The sequence below is a fragment of the Zonotrichia leucophrys genome, chromosome 8 (assembly GCF_028769735.1).
Source record: "Zonotrichia leucophrys gambelii isolate GWCS_2022_RI chromosome 8, RI_Zleu_2.0, whole genome shotgun sequence".
In the NCBI taxonomy this organism is placed as follows: Eukaryota; Metazoa; Chordata; class Aves; order Passeriformes; family Passerellidae; genus Zonotrichia; species Zonotrichia leucophrys.
In genome coordinates, this window is record NC_088178.1 from 7,533,651 (window position 1) to 7,554,445 (window position 20,795).

General features: G+C 46.1%; 1 protein-coding gene across 1 annotated transcript in view; it reads right to left on the reverse strand.

Annotated features, from left to right (window-relative positions):
• LAMC1 (laminin subunit gamma 1) overlaps positions 1 to 12,631 on the reverse strand; it is a 67,369-nt gene extending 54,738 nt beyond the window's left edge. The window contains exon 1 of the mRNA XM_064719253.1: positions 12,132 to 12,631. Coding sequence (XP_064575323.1) covers positions 12,132 to 12,522 — 391 coding nt within the window. The 5' untranslated portion in view covers positions 12,523 to 12,631. The remainder of the gene's footprint in view (positions 1 to 12,131) is intronic.
• Positions 12,632 to 20,795: the final 8,164 nt, after the last annotated feature.

A 20,795-nucleotide genomic window follows, 5' to 3' on the forward strand; every position in this document is an offset into this window, starting at 1 on the left:
TTTTGTCCATGGAAGGGATTCCCATTACAGCAGGTCAGGCAGGACTGCTACTCATGAAAATTAGAACCATGTTGGAGAAGTCCACAGGAAACTCCTCTCCCATGGAAAGTGCCCCATAGCATAGCAAAAGACACTCCTCTCCCTAAGTGAACTGAAGAAAGATTTTTAAAAGTGACAAACTGATCAAAGACCCCATGTTTTCTTCCCCTGTGCTGTCGGTGGGAAGGAAGGAGAGGCTGGAAGGGAAAAAGGTGTTCTAAAAGTTTATTTTAGCTTTCATTACCCACTTTTAATTCTGTTAATAACAGATTTTCTTTACACTGTTTAAATTTGAACCTGTTTTGTCCTTAAAGTGTTTTTCTCCTAATCCTTACCACTTAGCCTTTCAGGTTTTTTTCCCCTCTCCCCTGCTCAGCTAAAACAGAGGGAAAGAAGCGAATTATTTTTGTGAGTGCCTGGCTTTTGGCCAGTGTCAAACCACAACAACAGCTCAGACTCACCAGCAAATTATTTAAGCAAGCCAGCACCCATGTCACCCCTCAGAGGGGTTCAGCAGAGAACATTTCACCGTGTGACGCAATCACACACACAGAGCAGAGATGTGAATCAAACCCTTCCTGCTTTCATGTCCTCATGGCTCCAACGGCAACACCTTCTCCTTTGCTGGATGTCTCTCCCACTGGTCTCCTGTGGTTTCCCAGAAGCCAAGGGCAGCTTTCTGCAGGGCCCAAGGCCACAGTGGGGTGCTGAGCCCCGGGATGCCGGCTCCCAGCAGCTGTGTGTTTGTTTGCAGGAAGGACAAACGCCAGGGGCTGCCAGCACTGCTGGGAATTTCAAAGCACAGCTCAAACTTTCCGGTACACAGCTCTAATGAAGCAGATTAACAACTCCAAATTCTGTCCCTTTGGCTGAACCACCTCTCTTCCCACAGCCCATCTCTGTACCCCAGTATTCAATACTGCTCCCATCCATGGCATCAACCTTTTTCAAAACACTTCATTCCCTCCCACTGCTTTCAAGTCAACTTTGACTTTTTCTGGGTAATAGCAATAAAGAAAGTCAGGATTTGTAGGACAGAAAGGCTGCAAGACAGGGTCCCTCCCACCCAGCAGAGCAGCATGTTAATGTTCTAACACGCAGCTCACAAAAGAACATAGCACAGCCCTGAAGTTACAAAACAGACTGAATGGCTGATATGAAGAAAGTGATACATTCACAGACAAATTAACGAGGAGACATATTCACTACAAGGTTTCACAACAGGAAGAACTGAGATTCCTACGAACATTTTTAACCTTTTCCACACAATAGTTAGTGTCACTGTCCAGGCAGAGATCAGAGCCAGACCACAGCGCTGCTCTAACTGCAAATCCAAATCCTTGATAAATTAACCATTAATTTGCTGAGTAACTACAACAAAACCAGAGCCAACTGCTTCAAATGCACCACATAACTAGCCCAGTGCCTTCCCAGACGCAAGAGTTTTTACAAGGCCTGTACCCAGCTCGTGACCGTGGTGTTCATGAGCTGTCAATGCCACAGCTGCACCATAGCTGCTCCAAGCAATTTTCAACACCATGGGGCTATGAATTATGAGCAACACATGATTTACCATCAAAAAACCATGTTACTGCCATGTTTTTGCTTGAATTTGAAGAAAATCAAAGCACAGAACGGCAACAAACAATCTTTGTGATATTCTTTCCCAGGGCTACCCTTGTACTTTCAGAGCCACAGAAAAATGCTTTTTCCTAGAGTTCTAAATGTATCAATGGATATAAAATTAAAGATCTTCTAAGAGTGCCTCTTGGATTATTTTTCTATGAAATTGTGTGCTTTGTACTCAAAAACAGGTGGCAGTCTGCCAGAGAACTGAGAGAACCAATGTGGGTGCAAAGGAGTGCCCCAAGTTCATGATTCACAGCCTTTCCAGCATTTCCCAAAAAAGTTGTGGCATTTCCTGACACAGCTCCTACATCCTAGAAGGAACAGAAGTATAGGAAAATAGGGCTGCAAGGAAATATGTGGCAGGGAAAATACATCTGAAGTTGCTAACAGTAAAAAAGGCCCTTACTTCCGGGAAGTGCTACAAAGCTTTTGGAAAAGCTCATCTCTGCATCATTACTTCCAAAATAATCTGTACTTTGTTCCACACGGGGTTAGCTGTCCCAGGACCATCCCTGCTCACCCCCTGCAACGTGGGCTGGCCCTGGGGAGAGAGGGTGTGAGAAAGGGGCAGCACACAGGGATGTGTGCAGAGTCACTCTGCTTAGAAAGCAGAAGGGCAGTGACTCGTGCAATGCCCCTGATTTGATCAGTAAACTCGTGCCTGCAGAGCACGGATGGAGGGCACCAAGAGCCATCCCAGCGCCCAGCAACCCTCCCAGCTCCACCTGCAGCCCCAGAAGAACAGGGCAGGGAGGGCAAGCAGGGCAAAAACCAGATTTCATTGAGTAGACATTGCACAATGATAGTGGGTTGTGGCTTTATTCAGAGCTCACATTTGGCTCTGGCAGTGGCACTGGCTCTGAGCAGCTGCCCCATCCCTGCAGCCCCGACTCTCTTTACTCCAAAGTTACTTTTAGTAACTTCTTCACAACCCTGCTGGGAAGCACCAGACACAAACCTTTGGTTTTATGACCAAAAAAATGGCTTCAATTGAGGAAAATTTGTAACTGCCCTTTGATGAGGGGCTCCCATCCCCACCCAGTCCCTAAGACGTGCAAGATGAGAAACCATGGAACACTGAGTGTTTATGGATTTTGAACTTGCACTGTATTTCTCAGTCCAACCAAAATGAAACCACCAGCACCTTGTCTGTGCACATGCAAAAAGCAGTGAGCGTACAAGGGCTGCACCAATGCTCCAGGCAGGCCAAGGCTGCTGCCAGGACTACAACTGTGGGAGATCTCAGCTAAAAAACCTCATCCCAGGAAGGGGATTACCTTCCTAATCTGCACAGCCCAGGGACATGCCAGCACCAGGAACACAGGAGTGGGGAGCAGGGGAAACCCAGGAAGACTGCAAGGAACTTCAGGAAGGAGAAAAAAGGGAGAAAGGGGACAGTAAAGAGATCTGCAAGCTTTGAGCAACCACTTCATCAACAGCTTCTTAACAAGTTCATCAAGTAGATTCATTGTTGAGAAATCCCTTGTCCTGTGTATCTCCAGCGAGGATAGCAGGAGCCATGGGACCACAGCAGGCAGCCAGCAAAGGCCGAGGAAGCAGCAGCTGAAGGGGAGCTGTTGTCCTCAGTACTGCTGTCACACAGTAAAAGGAGGTTGTGGGCCAAGCCCAGCAGCCTGACAGCCACAGGCAGGAGCAGGACAGAGGGAGACACACTGGATCCTCATAAATAACCCACATTTTTTCAGAAGCTGAGAAGCAAGGGCAGCCTGACCAGAGCTGCTCCCCAGGGACAGCCCTGCAAGCTGCTGGGAAGAAAATCCCATTGCAATATCCCAGCAGATGGGAGCATGCAAAGCACTGCAGATGAAAGGACTATAAATAATTATTGCAATCAGAGCTGACCCAGGACAAGAACATTTTCTTTTCTCTCAGTCAAACAGTCCCACACAAAACTGACATCAAGAAGCATTTTAATGGGACTTTTTCCAGAAGGGGCTGATTTTTCATTCCATTAGTTTCAATAAGAGATACACTCAAAACAAACTGAGCCTTTCAAAGTACATGACTTCTACTGTATTTACAAGCTTGTGGAGTACAAGAAAGCACCAAGAAAACAGTGCCTTTATCCCTCTTGAGGAGGTTCAATGCAACCATTTCCTTAAAAAGACTCCAAGACACATTATCTTAATTCAAAGATAAGAAAGATTCCCCTTCCTGAAACAAAGTATACAGGGAAAGGAAAAGTTTTTAAAAATTAAAAAACAACCTGTGGAGCACCTCTGATATTTTCCCCCCACTACAATAAACCAAACTGGACCAAGTGCAGCATGCTGCACCAGCAGCTGCTCACTGTGCTAGGAACAAGGTCTTCTTTGATGCCAAGTAGGTTGAGCTATAAAGCAGACTTTGAAAAAAAAAAAAATTTGTAAGAACAAAGCAGAGTGCTTATAATTGGGCTGGTGCCAAGCCCAAACTCCTCAGCACTCCCTCAGTCTTGGAGCACCAAAAGGAATGAGCATCTCTGGCAACTCACTGGGAAACCAAGGGCCACCATGTCCAGCCAGCCACTGCCCACTTGAGCACAGATGTGCTGAACAATCTCTGTCACCAAGCAGGTTTTAATATTTGATAGGTTTTAGGGGGTTAGGGATGTTTTTTAAGAGGTGATCTTTACATTACAGAGGGTTAGGAGCAATGGAAGGTGAGGTCAGGCCAGGTGCCACTCCTGAAGCCATTTAACCCTGGTTCTGCTCCCTGGCCTTCCCACAGGAGCATCCCAAGCCCCCAAGGATGAAACAGCCATTTTCCCTGCTCTCCTGTAAAACACAGCACCCACTGCAAAGCCAAGTCAGACAAACAGTTCCCAAAGCACACCAAAGTCTGTACCAGAAATGAGAACACTGCAGAAAGCCGAGCCAAGAACCCACAAACCCTGGGTCTTTTCAAGTTCTCAATATATCATCTCTACAAACATCTTAAAAGGTCCCCTTCCCCCACAAAAACACCAAATCCCCAAAAAACTGTACGAACAAGGCCTCAAGCTCCCTGGAAATGCACCTCCCATGTACAAGATGGTACTAGTTTACCTGCCAAAGGAGAAAAAAAAAAAAGAAAGAAAAGTCCAATAATAGTTTTTGGATAATATTTCTAGATGAGGAAATTTTGAAATTCTCCATTGCTGAACACAGCTGTGTTGTGTCAGAACTGCAGGCATGATTACCACTGGAAACAGCTCTTTGATGACTATCACACAGGAATATCTAAAACAAGTAGAAGCATGGAAACAAAAAGTGCTTTGCCACCCAGTTTCAAACAGAATGCTGAAGACCACTGAATAATATATGAGGGGGTTGGTGGGAATTTGGGTTTTTTTGGTGAAAGATCTCTCAAATAGGGCTGGGCTGGTAGAAAAAAAGACTGAGGCTTTCTTTAAACTTAAATAAAATTACCTTGTTATTTCAGATCCTGTTGCAGCTGATGAGTTTTCACCATTTTCCAAGCTTCTACATGAGAATAATTCCTAGAAATTATGTTTTACCTCAAAAGTACCTAAAAGCCCACCAAGGCTACCAGCAGCTTGCACCTTTGGTCTGGCAAGCTACAAAAGGCAGCTTCTCCTCTGAGTATTCCTGGTCCTGTTTGGCACCTGCACATGCCTGCTAGCAGCAGCTCCCTGATCTCATGGTTTGTCAGCAGCTGTCCTGAAGCCCTCATCAATGCTGATGTGACAACCAACATCACCAGCACACTGCTAAAAACCCAAAGTTACTCATGAATGCTGTGGACAATGAGAGCAATCCCTAGTACACCCTCTGGAAATGGCAAAGAGATTATCCTAATTGTACAAAGAGTTTCAAACACAGCTAGTGATGTCCTCAACACCAGCAGCCACATTCATCCCTGACTTAAAGGCTGTAAAGCTTGATTTGAGACACACAGGGCTATGCCATATCTGGGAGGGGGAAAAACATATTCCTTTCTGTGTGGTGGGACAGCAGACCCAGCAAGATTTGTGCAATTCATTATGGAACTATGAAACTCATGTTATTTTCTGATCAAAACACACCATGGTAGCCACCAATAAGCAAGATCTCATGTTTAAGAGATGTGCAATAGCAGGCTAGAATGGTTCTTTGCATGCCAGAGCTTACATGGGGGGCAGCAGCCCAGGGTGAGCTTCCAAAGGCTGTTACAGACCAGAGATGATGACTTCAGATGTGATGTTCAACATGCCAGATCCCATACCCCAGTTGGCCCAGGGAAGAGCATGCAGCCAGAGGGTAAATTCACTCAGCATGGCCTCACCAGAGGGGGTGAGCACTGAAGTAGGGCCCCGGGACACAAGCAGGAGGTCTTAGCCAGACAAAGGTGGTGAGCATAATGCTCACAGCCTTCCTTCTTATGGTGAACCCAAGATCCAAGTTTCCCATCCCATCATCTACACTGGAAATTCTTTTCTCTGAGTGTTGTTTGCAGAGCAATCCTGGTTTTCATTTCCATGGGAAGAGGCAGCCTGGGATTTTGACTTGCAGACTCAGAGAGGCCACAAGAGCCTCCCAAGGCCTCAGGCTACAAGAGAAATGGTACCTAATAAGCCAGAAGCTTTTCAGCACGGTAACAATTCTGAGCAGCAAACTGTTTCAAAGGTTTAAACCTACACAAGGAACTGAGTGTGTGAAAACCTGTGACTATTTCTTCTACCAACTCAGGGCAAGCACCACATATAGCAGCTGGTTTTGCAGCAAAATACCACACAGCTCCAGCTCTCTCCATCCCCTAAAGTAAGTGTTCTGCCATGTACAGCATTCCCAAAGGCATCAGGCAGCAGCATGAGCATCCTGAGAGAGAGCAGGAGAAAAACTTGGGAATTTGAGGTGAATGCAGGAAGTGATACCTTTATATAACTGCACTGAATAACTGCTGGCCACCAAAAGCCCCGATCTCTTCGGCACTCGTGTTGAAACCTGCAAAATGTAAATCAAGCCTTTGCCAGACCAACTAAAATAGCGTCTCCCCGAGGGCTCCACAAATACCACGGCAAAGCCCCGGCTCCTGCCACACCCTGAACACCGGCCCTGGAGCTGGAAATGCCCTCCCAGCGCCTCAATTACCAGCGAGTCTTCAAACTGCAGCTACACTAGGCACAGCTTCACCTGCATACCTACACCCTGCTTGCTTGCACTGGGTTTTACCACCGTGGTTCCCTAAGGACAGCAGCAAACCACAGCCTCATAAAGCTTTAATGGGATAACTGGCAAACTGAGGGCATCACTGCACTGAGTAAAACACAGCAACTGCATCCCAGTGCTATAAACTATCTACTTGATTTAAGTCACATTTTATAGCTCTCTCTTCTGGAAAAAAATAAAACACACTGGTTTTCTGTACTCAGAAAAACCTCTGGTCTGCTAAAAACAACAGGCAAATGAAGCCAGGGCTGAGCACAAGAACTGGCAACTCGCCTGGGTTTCCTTGTAAATGCCTTCAAATGGCAGTCATGCCTCAAACCATGCTTTGCCGGCAAAGTGTATATATAACCCAGCATCCTCGCTCCCTCAGGGCCAAATAAAGGACTGAGCGTGTGGGAAAGGGGGAGGGGAAGGACATGGGTAATTCATTTCTTCAGCAACCAACAGCTTTCACAAGTTTTTCTTTATGTATACAAGACACCATCCAGCATGGTGACATGAGTTTCCAGGCTAGTCTATAGTAAGGATTTCAGGAGCTGACATGTTTTTAACCAAGGCAACCAGCAAATTCATCTTTCTTCCTGACAGGCAGCCTACCAGAGGGCTGCTTCCAGCACCAAACACTCTCTTCTCTTCTGAGGCAATGACAGAAGAGGAAGGAATTGATCTTGTCTGCCTTCCAGATAGTCCTGAATTCATAGTTAGGCCACCAGCATCCTCAATCAGGCACATCTGGACACCATCCCTGCTGAGATGCAGAGCACAGGCACCTGCCCCAGGCACTGGACTGCTCTGAGCTCACAGCTGATAAAAGCATGGCTGCTCCCAGTGGAGATGGAGCCACCCCACCATGGAACAGCCACCAGCATGCTGAGGAGGCTTCCTCTTTATCCGAGAAACAAAACCCTGGGCTAGTCACAAATTACAATAGCTGAAACCAAGGTGTGAGAGTGTCCAGAAAATGAAAAATGAGAGGTGGCTCTAGCAGAGCTGGTTGGGAAGGGAACACCAAGGCACATGTAGAAGAGGATTAAAGAAAGTACAGAAACAACAGAAAGCACATGGAAATTAGAGCTGCAGAAGGAAAGAGTGAGAATCTGCTCTGAAAAAACACAAACCTTTGTCCCAGCAAGAGCACTCAGTACCAAAAATACTCCATGTACCTCCATGCTGTCTCTTTTCCCCTTCTTCCAGTGTTCAAGGGAGCATCTCCAACAGCACAGCATTGCTTCTGTGTCAGGGGTCTACAGCAATGCTGCACTCAAGTGTATGCACACAAAGCACTGGGGAGATGCCAGAGCTATCCCAGGCTCCCAGGACAAGCAAACAGCACAGACAGTAAAAATAATGTGACACCCTGGCTCCAAAAACAAAGCAGACAACGCACTGTAAGGCCTTGGCTTCCATCTTCTACTTCAAAGCTGGCACCACTGCCTCAAAGTGCCTTTTTTTGGGAATATATGGAAACATAGTGGGAGAACAGTAAGAAAAAAAAAAAAAAAAAACAGGCTGGGTCAAGTCTAAATAAGTAATAAATTCTGAGGAAATGGAAAATGGGGAAGCCAAGGGATACTTTTAAGAAATGTGGAAGAAAGGACACAGCAATGCTCTCCCCTCCTCTCACTCACTAACCTGATTATCCAGACACCACCCTATGAACAGGTTCAGCTCCCCCTTCTCCTGACTTACAGCTGCAAATTCATGTCTCCAGGCCTTTTACCCACCCTTACTTAGGGAGTCTTAATACCCTCTCATACAAAGAGAAATAGCCTTTGTAACTCCGATGTTCCTGGTGCAGGGAGTGGTAATTACCCCAATTCTCCTCTCCCCAGGGAGCACCCTAACTTCTGGGCACAGATGTCATCTCCAAACACTGCCAGGATCTGTGCCTTTAACTCAGCAGTAGTGATCTGTGCTGTGTTTTCCTGTATCAGGCTTTGTGCTGGCACCCAGTCCCAAAACTAAAGGTTTTCAAACTTGCTTTGAACTGCACATTGTAAGGAGATTCAAAGAAATCCACGTTCACATGTTGGCAACAGACCTGCAGTTCTTACTGACCTCTTGCAGGCCCCTGCGAAATGTTAATGCTGCTCTACATGGACTGAACATTGCTGGATGTTAATCAAGACATCTCAAACTGCCAGAAAACTCAGCACAGGGCAGCGTGTACATGAAACCCAGAGTCAATGTAGCTGGTCCTGACCAGGTGCAAAACAGCATTAACCATTCAGGACACCAACACTTTCAGAAATGAAGGCAATTGCAGCATCAAGTAAGGATATGGGTCTGAGCACAGAGCTTAATCCTCAAAGACCAGGCAGAACTAAATGCATGAAAGGGCTTTGTGCCTCAGAATGCCTTTAAGTCCTACCCAGTGCATAAATACTCGTCAAGCTCCTTGCCTCTTTCTCTTAGTGATGTCAATAATTAAGTGTCCCACAGACCGCAGTGCCTGCGGGCACACAGAACCCAAAAGCAGCACCCAGCAGCTCACTCAAACAAAGTGGTTTTAAGAACCCACAAAAGTAGGGAAGAGCAATGCTGCAGAGAAGTTTGGGACATTTCAGGCTAAAAAAGCACTGTCAGTACTCAACAGCTCTTCAACCTGCCACAAACTCAGCAATGCAGAGAATCACACAGCACATGTGCAGAGAGATAAATGCTTTGCTGTTGTCATCTTAAAAGCAACTTCACCACCACCATGACCACAACAAGGTCCTGATTCTTAAAGGGCTTTATACTAAAAATATCCCACCCAAAAACGTAACTAGGAAAAATCAGGCCAAAAAACCCGCTCAAATACACCAAAGTCGGTCAGGCAGCTTCTGCTTTAAAGTTGTACTCCACTCAAAAACATGGCAAAGCAAATTCCCAAAGCTGCAAGAGCCTGCAAACAAACTGGAGCACAAGTGAAAGTGCTGCAGTGCTACAGTATTTTGAAGATGCAGATGTTTTCTGCAAAATGTGTGCATTTCTTCAAAGCCCAGGACACAGCACACTGCTCCCAGTACTGTTTCTCAAAGAACACCCATATACACATGGGTACACAAAACCAAGGACAGCAGTAATACAGATGGGTGTGTGAGTCTTGCCTTGATAATGAGAATTACAATGACTGTTATTAAAAAAAGAAGTTGAGATCAAATCTTTGCTTTCCAGGACTTTTGAAAAAAAAATTCCTAATGTGCAAAGAAAAGAAAACAAAGAGGGACTATTAGATAGGCTTATGTGGCATATTTATGTTGAAGCTCCAAACAGAAGGAAACACTTCTGGGGCACATGGATGTGCTCATCAGGTGACCCCAGTACAGGACTCCGTGCCATCAACTCCATCTCACCAATGCAGGTGAGAGCTCTCACAAGATCCAGCTCTCCAAGCCCTAACACCATTTTTCCCCTGAATTAGACTGTTATTGATACTAAACTTAATGCCCAACATCTGCTCTTGATTGGAAGCTGTGAATGGCTGCAGTGGGGCTTTCTTTAATATTTATTTGATTTAATGACATGAGGATATAAGTTGTGGTTTCACCCTTCTCTCAGCTGTCTTGTCTTCCAGTTCTTAAATGATTACCCTTCCTCCATGTCATGACAGCTTGAATAACTGAATGAACAGAATAGAAAAGCTTGTCCACAAACCAAAGTGAAGGCTAAAACACTTTATCCCAAAGAAACCTCTGGAATTGACAACCAATCAGGAAATTCATCTTCCTTTTTTGACAGGCTGTTACAGTTCAGCAGCAATGCTGGCTGCAGACACGCCTAACCCACCCAGCAATTACAGGACAATGCTGCCCCAGGGGGTAAGAGGATACACGGCAGATGTGCCCCGGCACACGTGATTCCCCACAGTGCCTGCCACTTTCCAAACCAACATCTCCCACCTGCATCCAAAGATTGTTGCCTGGAAAACTCCATAATCCAGTCCTGAGCTCAGCTGCATTGGGTTACCAGCTGGACTCGACCTTAAAGGTCTTTGCACAGAATCATAGAATGGCTTGAGTTGGAAGGGACTTTAGGCTCAACTCATTCCACTCCCTGCCATGGGCAGGAACACCTTGCACTAGACCACGTTGCTCCAAGACCCGTCCAGCCTGGCCTAGGATACTTCCAGGGATGGGGCATCCGCAGCACCTCACCTCCCTCACAGGGAACAATTTCTTTCTACTCTTTTTCCAACCTAAATGGCTCAATGATCCCTGGTGCACGGGATGGGACACAATCACTGCAACCTGCTCCACTTCCAGCTGCCTCTGGCAGGGAGGCCTCTCCTCTCACAAACCAACAGCACCTCCAACGCAGACTGCAGTGGAGCAACCCCTACAATATTCACTGGAAAATTATGAAAATCAAGTTTACCAAGCACTAGCAGCTGACGGATGAAGAATCAGCACAGCATCAGACCCCTGGGTGAGGATATCCCACCACAGCCATGGGGTGCAGGCAGCATTGATTTAGACCTAGTGTGCATTGCTGAGGACCTACAGAGCAGGGATTCCGATATCCCCTGAACACTGGACCACCCAGGACCTGGTTATTGGTACTCACCCAGGCATGGCCCCAGCAATGCCCATTGTGCAGGTGACCTTTCAGCACAGAATGACAGAATGGGGCAGGTTAGAAGGGACCACAGTGGGCCATTGGGTCCCCCTTCTCTGCTCAAGCAGGGTCATTCCAGAGCACATGGCACAGGATTATGTCCTGACAGGTCTGGAATATCCTCAGTGAGAGACTCCACAGCCTCTCTGGTCTCTGTTCCAGTGCTTGGTCACTGCACGGGAAAGAACCTCTCCATCATGTTCAGGTGGAACTTCTTGGGCATCCATTCCTGCCCATGGTCTCTTGCCCCACTGCTGGGCCCCAGGGAGCAGAGCCTGGTCCCTGCTCCGAGCCCTCCCTGCAGACAGGGACAGACAGGGCTCCTCTCTAAGGAGGACACTCCATCTCCATCTCCTCTCTAAGGTGAACACTCCCATCTCGTGAGGGAGATGCTCGAATCTCTCCATCATCTCCACAACCTCTGCTAGACCTGCTCCAGGTCCTAAGGAGCCCAGACCTGGACACAGCATTCCCGATGTGCCTCCCTAGGCCTGAGGACAGGGGCAGGATCAGCCCTAGAAGAGCTGACTGTGCTGGTCCCAACACACCAGGGGACACCACCGCGCACAGGACACGCTCCTGGACACCTCCTTGCCACCAGGAGTCCCAGCTCTCATTCGCAGCGCTGCCCTCCAGCAGCTCAGCCCAGCCTGCGCTGGAGCCCAGGCTAACTCTGCCCCGGCGCCCTCGCCCCGTGCCCGCTGCCGCCCTTACCGAGGTGCAGGGTGAGGTTGACGGCGGTGGGGTGCTGCACGCCGGCCAGCATGGTGCGGCTCTGCCACCAGGTCGCGTCGGCCGGGCTGTTGTAGTCGGTGAGGAAGGCGGCGCCATGGCTCAGGTGCGGCTGGGCGGCGTCGCAGAGGTGGCAGGACTGGGTGACGCCGGTGACCCCGGTCTGCACGCAGTACTCCTCGGCCGGCGTCCCGCACGTGTGCGTGGCCAGCACCGTGGCGTTGAACGCCGCGTTCACGAACTCGGGCATGCAACGCTGCGCCCGCCCGCTCCGCTCCTCCGCGCACTCGTCCATGGCAGCGCCGCACCGCGCGGGCGCCCACAGCCACAGCAGCCACAGGCACAGCGCCCAGCGCTCGCCGCCGCCCCCCATGGCGGGGCTGCGGGGGGCACGGAGGAGGCTCGCTCGCTCGCCGGGTGCCACCGCTCCGCGCCGGCCGCGGGCTGAGACGGGCGAGGCCCGGCGGGGCGAGGCGAGGCGAGGCGGGGCGGGCGCGGAGCAGGCCGGGAGCGGAGTCCCGCAGCGTAGCCGGGCTGGAGCTGCCCCCGCCTCGCGGAATGCGCCGGCTTAAAGCGGCGATGGCGGCGGTGGGCCCGCTCCCACAGCATGGGCAGCTCTTGCCCTCGCCCTCACCGCAGCGCCGAGTGAGTGACCGCGGCAGAGCGCCGGGCCTGCCAGCGCCCCCACACCGGCACAGCCCCAAAACTGCGCCATTTACACAATCAGGTTGCAAAGACATCCAGGATCATCGAGTGCAGGCTTTCCCCGATCCCTGCCTTGCCAACCAGAACAGATCCCTGAATGCCACGTCCAGTCGTTCCTTGGACATCTCCAGGAATGAGGACTCAGCAGCCCCTTCCACTGTCTAACACCCCTTCTATGAAGAAATTCTTCCTAATGTTCAATCTCAAACTCCCCTGCTTGGCTTAGGACTATGTCCTCTTGTCCTGTCACTCGTTTACTGGTATAAGACACCGACCCCCCCGGCTGTCCCCTCCTGTCAGGAGCTGTGCAGAGCCACAAGGTCCCCCCTGAGCCTCCTTTGCTCCAGGCTGAGCCCCTTCCCAGCTCCCTCAGCCCCTCCTGGTGCTCCAGACCCTTCCTAGCTCTGTTCCCTTCCCTGGACACACTCCAGCCCCTCCATGGCCTTCCTGAACTGAGGGGGCTAAAAGAGACACAGCTCTCAGGGTACCTCAGCAGTGCCGGGCGTAGGGGAGGAATCACTCCCCTGCTTCTGCTGGTCACACTGTTTCTGATTCCAGGTGCCCACCCAGACACACACTGTTGCATGTTCAGTCAGCTGTCAAACACCACCACCAGGTCCCTTTTTCATTTAAATGCTTTTCATAGAGAAAATAAAAAGTCTCTTGAGAAATGTGAGAAAACTGGTTGTGGGTTGCCAGCTAAGCAATGCCTAACCTGGATGGTTTGTGCCATCCAAGGACATGATCCTAAGAAGATCTGAGGGGACACAGCTCAGCTACTGTAATTTTTAATGAACTTTTGCTTATTTCCCTACCATAACCCAGATCTCTCTGCTGCTTAGAGGCATCAGCTCTGCCAGACCTGGCCATACACTGCATTATGGTTTTTAGCTATCCTAAGATCTTCCTGCAACTTTTCAGGTTAAGGAATTGTGTAAAGATTGTGTAAAATCCAGAAATCCTGTAAAGCCAAAATGTCTCTGCCCATGGCAGGAAGTTAGGCTTGATGACCCTTAAAAGGTCTCTTCCAACCCAAGGCATTCTGTGAATCTATAAAACTGCTTTTACAGGAGAAAGTGCCTCCAGAAGCCTTCTCAGTAAACAGGAAACTACTCCTTGAGAAAAAATTGATAGGGGAGTCAAGGAAAGGCCTTGTAAACTTGGTTATATCCCGAGAAAGCCTGAATGCAGCCTGTGGCTGAAAGAACTGAAAAAACACAGTCTGTTCTGGGAAAAAATGCACATTGTTGTTTTAAAGTAAACACATGTATCCTACAGAAGTCCTTGCATGAAGAGCCCGAGCTGGACTGTTCACAAGGTCTGCACAGCACATACTGGTCAGCACGCCTGGAAATTGTCCTGCTGCTGGGAGCTGTTTTCACATGTGTGCCTGTTCTCACACATCAGTGGGGTGATTCCTCTTTCTGCCTCCCCACAGAGCCACGGTGAGAATGTCTGTGCTGAGGGCTCCCCCAGCACCCCAAGGGGCAGCAGAAGGGACACAGAGCAGCACAGAGTCACCGCTGCCTCGCTATTGTTCAGGCTGGGATGACACATCTCCAGTGGAAAATTGGATTTCCGCTGCTTCCCCCACTTTTCCTCCTTTTCTGAAAACAAGCCCTCTGTTGTGAAAGCAGTGCTGAGCTGATGCCATCAGGGCAGAAGCTCTGAAAACAACATGCTGATGGAGCTCCTCAGGTTCAGCAGCAGCCTGGCTGGTGCCTGGAGCTGAGAGTGGACACAGCAGGACGGGCAACAAGGAAAGCACATGGAAACTCGATGTGAAGAAGGGCAGGATTAGGATAGAGGTGAGAGGGGGGCAGGGACCACAAGCAGGATCAAAGGGTGTTGCCACAAATCCCTATCAGCGATGCAATGAGATCATCTGTCCATATGCAGAATGTTCCCATGGTTAATGGAAAAAAATTCAGCTTCACACAACATTCTTGGGTTTAGAGATAGTCAGTCTTAGCACCTAAACCAAATAACTTGGGTTTTTTAACTATTCACTTTCCAACATTTTAAAGTACCTGTGTAAGACCATGCACCACAATTTATTTAAAGTCCTCCTTGACATTTTAATGGTACTGATTGTAACAAATCCTGACAAAGAGGTATTTGCTGATATTTACTATTTGCCATCAAAATCCAGTTTGTACTCTTAATGTAATTTCACCTTAAAACACCCTGACAGATCAAGTGATGCAGTTATATTTAATTCAGTAAACCTACACTAATTCAACTGAAACCAGAATTAAATCTCATATCCCTGTGAAGACATGATTTGTGCTTTCCTTTTCCTATTTTACCTCCTGAAATAATCTATCAAAGCATTGCGACATATTCCCTTTAACCCATTTTCTTCCCAACACAGAAAAAAAGCATCCTTGTGTAAAATAACTGTGCCTTAAAAGCACAGAACCTGGAGAACTTCTGTGACTTTGCAATGCTTACAGGGTGAATAATATTAAAAATACATAGGTAAATAAATTGTTACAGCTGGCAACACCCCTGATGCAGAGTGAGTCATCCTGTATGGCAGAAGTGGCCTGGGAGGAAGTGACATCCTATTTGATAGGATGGAACCTACAGTTAAGCAGCTGTAAAATAAGAGTATTTGTGGATAAAGTTCATTACTGTGCAGGGATCAGACACACATATTGACTGTAAGTTAATTGTAAGTTAGCTGTCTAAATGGGTATGTTCTTACTTCAGTTCTTTTTTGACATATACATATCGGGTTAAATGATTGAGAAAAAGTGGGGAGAGACTAAGAACAAAGAGAAGAAATGCAAAAAGGAAAAGCAACATAAAAACCTGATAGGAAACAGCTTTTATAAAGGCCACTCCTACAGGAAATTCTGTCAGAAGGCCAGAATTGTCAAGGCTGGCGGTCTCCCTGTTAGAATAAACCCCTTTTAGGGGAAAAAAAAAGGTTGAAGAGGAAAAGCAGTGTTTTCTTTCCTTTTGATTAAAAAAAAATAATTAGGAGCGCTGTTGGCCTCTGTCCTTCTACAGGAGCTGAAAACAAGTGCTAGCACACCTATGCACCAAGATATTTGATCCATTTGGGGCTTAGGAGGTCCAGAATGTTTTTCACAAGAGTCACAGGGCAGCACTCATTTTAATTTTCACTCTTCCCATACTCATTTAGTATCAGCATTTATTCAAGGACAACATGCGTGTGTATAGGAAAGGAAAAGGCTAAGGAAATAAGGAAAAACTCAGAAATTTCAGACTGTGATAGCAGACCTTGGTTGCTCCATGTCTGTTAATAACTAAAACAGGTAAAAGTAATGCCCATAGAGAAAAAACCCTGCTTTTACTAATAAGAGCAAATAGATAGTTTTAGGATCCCCAAATTAAAACTGCTGTACACCCCAAAATTTCATTACCAGTAGATGTCAGTTTTCACTAAAAACTGAAGGACAGAAAAGCCCATGTTCACCATCAGCCTCATAGAGTCATCAGCCAGTGGAGGAGCCACCCAAGCAAGCGTAGGAAATGTCACTTGTCAAAATCTGGCTGGTTTGGGCAATAGAAGCTTCCAGCAGCTTCTTGCCCTTCTCTGTCATGCAGGGGGCTTCCCGCTGGCCCCAGCGCTTTTCTCAGCAGACCCAATAAAAACAACAGTAATCACAGCAGACATCCATCCCCTGGCCACCAAACAGCCAAAAAGACTTAAAAGAAAGCAAGTGAGTCAGCAGATCCACCAAAGAGTTGGTGAGGATGACTTAAAACTCAGAAAGGCTGGGTGACAATTCAGTTGCTCTTAGAGGTGGATGCAAAAAGAAACCCCTCTGCAGTCTCCAGTAGTGCCCTGGGACTAACCCAGCACAGGACTGATGTCACAATGTATGAGAAATGCAATTTTGTATTAAAATAGGCCTTAAAGCCATCCTGCTCAGGAGAAATTCTTCCACAATCAAGGACAGGTGTGAAAGGAACGTGCATTTTTTTGGTTAATGGCCTGAGGTAGTCACAATCAGTACAAATACAGATACAGAATAAGTCAGACAACCATACAAGTTACTAAATATTCATATCTCATCACAATTTTATAGAAGCAGAAAATTAATCATTAATAGAACTGAAAAACAGAGCTATTAGCCATGAAAGCAGAAGGCGTTTCATAGAATAGTTTATTTAGGTTTGACTTTCTTCATCACTCTTTTGCAGAATGTCCTAAATAATCTTGTATGGCAATTGTGGGTAGTTGCTGTAAAGGTGAATAAAAATATATCTCTGAATCTGTCCACATGAAGTAAGCTGCTTCTTTACAAGTTTCTGCAACCCTGGAGAAATGAAAGATGTAAGTGGATCATTTTATCTCTTTTCTCAAGTGGGTCTGGGATGTAGCCTCATTTTTTCTTCTTAATACTGATAATGTTGGAAAAAAATGTGCTAAAACAAACAAAACATGAAAGGCCTGTGCAGCTTTCCACCTTCCGATTGTGGATTCAAACACAGCTCATCCTTATAACTATTTTCATGTATATAAATTGAATTTGTAATCTTTTTATCCTAGCAGATAAGATTTGTATATTTTATCTTTACTCCCTGCTTTTATTCTGCCGTGTACCCCTGTGTGGAATTTAATCCAACACATCTTGCAGTCTACATTAGACTGTGGCAGTAACATCAGTAACCAAACTGTGCTCCCCTCCCCTCTCTGAGCTCTCCCCTTGCCTGTCCCACACCTTCCCATGGAGAGAGAGACATGCATGGAGAGGTGTGTTCAGCCTTAAAACATCCAGTGGATCTCTTGGAGAAGAGATGTTCCTCAGCATTTCTTTTCCCTTCCCTTCTCACTCCATTCTCAGACAGTACACCAGCACTGCATGGATGAAAGTGCACCAGGGGAATTGATTTATTTCTGTATGGTATTAAATTTACAGTATAGAAACACTACTCTGAGAATTTAGCCACCATCATCCTTGCACTGCAGGGTCTGCTGATGGAGTCTCTGCCACCAAAAAATCCCAGCAATATTTAGGTTTCCAACATGCTAATGAAGTTTGCTTTGTGAAGAGCAGGACTCATTTACCCTAATCCATTTGGATAATGCCTGAGCCCTGTTCTTCACCAACTTGCTTGGCTACACAAATCCTTCGAATGCATGAGCTGGGCCTGTTTACACTACACCAAAGCATTCTCAGTGAAGCAATCTTCCAAGCCTGATAAAATGCATCCCAGAAAGTGGTGTGTGTGTTGGAGGTGCTCATGGGGATCTCACCATGCAGGGTGCATGACCACAATGAAGTTGTTAAACAACTTCCTGGCTTTCCAGAATTCCCAAGATTGTTTCAACAGAAACCTGGCTAACTTCTTTTGGCAAGTAACAACAGGGATCAAATTTTCATCCCAGTTCTTTATGGTCACAGCCTGTCTTTTCATGGCATCATCTGCCAGTCAGTCTTGCCATGACTATTACCAGTGAATTGTGATGTTCTATCATATGTAAAACCCTTCATTTCTTCATATATGATGGCTCTTGAGAGCAACCTTGGTTCAGGTGTCTCCCTCATTACAAGAGCTCACCTTTGCAGTCTGATGTTCTTTAAGCCTAGTTTTCATGAACTTTCCTTTGCTTTTCAAAAACGAAAGAAAAAAGCAGTCTCTGAAAAACTCCACCTTCTTTTAGATCTTTATTTTTCCTGTAAAAAACCTGTAATGCCTTGTATACTTTATGTTCTTAGCCTAAGGTCTCTCTTAGCCTTTGGACTCCTATGATTAATGACTCTTAGTCAAGGTTAGCTCAATCATCTGATAGAGGAGCCATTCAAGGAGACGTTCAAGGTCAGTCTGGACAGGGCTCTGAAACACTGGATCTAATGGACAATGTCCCTGCTTACTGCAGGGGGGTTGGACTAGATTACCTCAAAGTTCTTTTCCAACTGAAGCCACCCTGTGCTTCTCTGATACTCAATTGAGAAACCCAGTCTTGTCAATGACAGACTTTGAATGAGCAGAGCTCCTGTTTCTCCTGCTAAATAAATAGTTTGTCCTGACAAGCAGGCTGCAGTCTGGTTTGCTGTTCTGCCAGAAGAGTTAAACCTGGATGTCCACCTGGAGGCTGGGAACACTAGATGTAATTTTGGGATCTGGAGATGACTGATCTGAGCCAGCCACTTGTCTCTCCCCACATATCTCAATAATTTGTCTCTGCTCCCACAGGGACTTGAGGCAGAGCTGCTTCCCTGACACAGGACAGGAAGAATACAGTGAAGGGTGAGCAGCTTCAAGGAATCTGACCTAGAGGGCTGCTTCTGGGACTCATACCCATGTCCTTGGCTGTCTGGCAGCATGTCCCAGTTCCAGTCTTGGTACCCCCAGCTCACCATGCCTCCCCTGCATCGCTCTGTTGATGGTCAGACAGCTACCAGTTGAGAGGACAGCAGAGACATTCTCTGAACTCAAAGCCCCCCTGCCACCAAAGACTAAATAGACAAAGGAAGCCATTGAGGGAAAATCTGTCTGGTCTCTGTAGCCAAGAACCCAAAATGAAAAAAAAATTACTTGGAATGAACAGAATCTTCTGAAAATATAGCTATATACAGCTATTATCTCTACAGAGTCTTTGCAAAGCTACAGAGCATACATGAACTGCAATTTTTAGAGATTTCTAACCCGGCTATCCTTAGGTAGATGCTTGCAAGAACACTGAAAGCTTATTCTTAACATCAATACCATCCCCATGTCAAACTGCCATTCAGATCACACAGAGTCACTGTGAAATATCTACAGTGGCTTTGATATAAATTGCATACGCAAAATAAAAGAAAGCACTTAATTTACAATTAATCCTGATCCATAAGGCAGAGTGTTGGAACCTCATTCATTGGGAGGAACTGAATCCCTCTTTCCTTCTGTACCCATAACTTTTTTAATAACAGGAGGATTTTTCCTGCTGGTTGGAGGTATGCAAAATGCTGTGTAAAGACTCGCATGGCTACTTACAGATCATCAAAGCAAAGAGGAAAATCAAGATTGTTGAAAAGGAAATTATATTTTTAAACTCATCACTGCATATCATAAACAATGGGAAAATGTATAAAATACTTTATAAATAGACTGTTTCCTGCTGAAGTATCTTTTTTTTTTTTAAGTTCCACTAGCAAACTACCTAAGGAGGAGATTTAAAAATTATTATTATTATTAAAGTAAGAACTCAGTAGGCAAGAAAAAACACAGGTTTTATAGCTGTAGGCTGCATTTTGCTTCCTGGGAACCTCAGCATACTACCCACATTTTCATCCCTGACACTCAATTTATGGAAATATCAGAGGAACAAAGTCAAGTGTTCAGCAAAATGGAGTGGTTTTAAAGGGATGGGAAATTCTATACCCTGTATCCTGTTCTTTACTTCTCAGATCTTTAAAGAATAGGAAATCTGTAGCTTCTGGAACTGTTATTCATTTCTTACATTTTGGAGCTCTGGAAAACTTTTCCATCATGTGTTTAATTATATTAAAAGCAGCATATTTATTGTATTAAAAGCATTTCTCTGAGTAGATCAACTGCAACATTTATCTTTGATACAGTAAATTACCTCCAGCTATAAGCCCATTATTTTAAAATCACATGAAGAAGGAAAATCAAGATTTAGCATGTTGACTTATTAAACAATGAACTGTAATTGTTTGTGATAGAGTTAACTTACAATAAACACCAGGGGAGGTTACAGAGGAGAACCTACATCTTTTTAGAATGACACTGTCAATCTCTTCTGCTCCTGTTTTCTCACAAAGATTCACATTCCTGTCAGTGAAAGGTATTTTAAGTAGCATTGAATCAACATTGGAGATTTAGATACTATTTTAAATCACAGAATGCTCTTTAAAATAGCATCTCACTGTGACTGCCCAGTGTTTTTTTAACCTAGAATGTAGTTTTTGTTGGACTACTTTTTGACTTGAATCATTCTCAAAACACATTTCA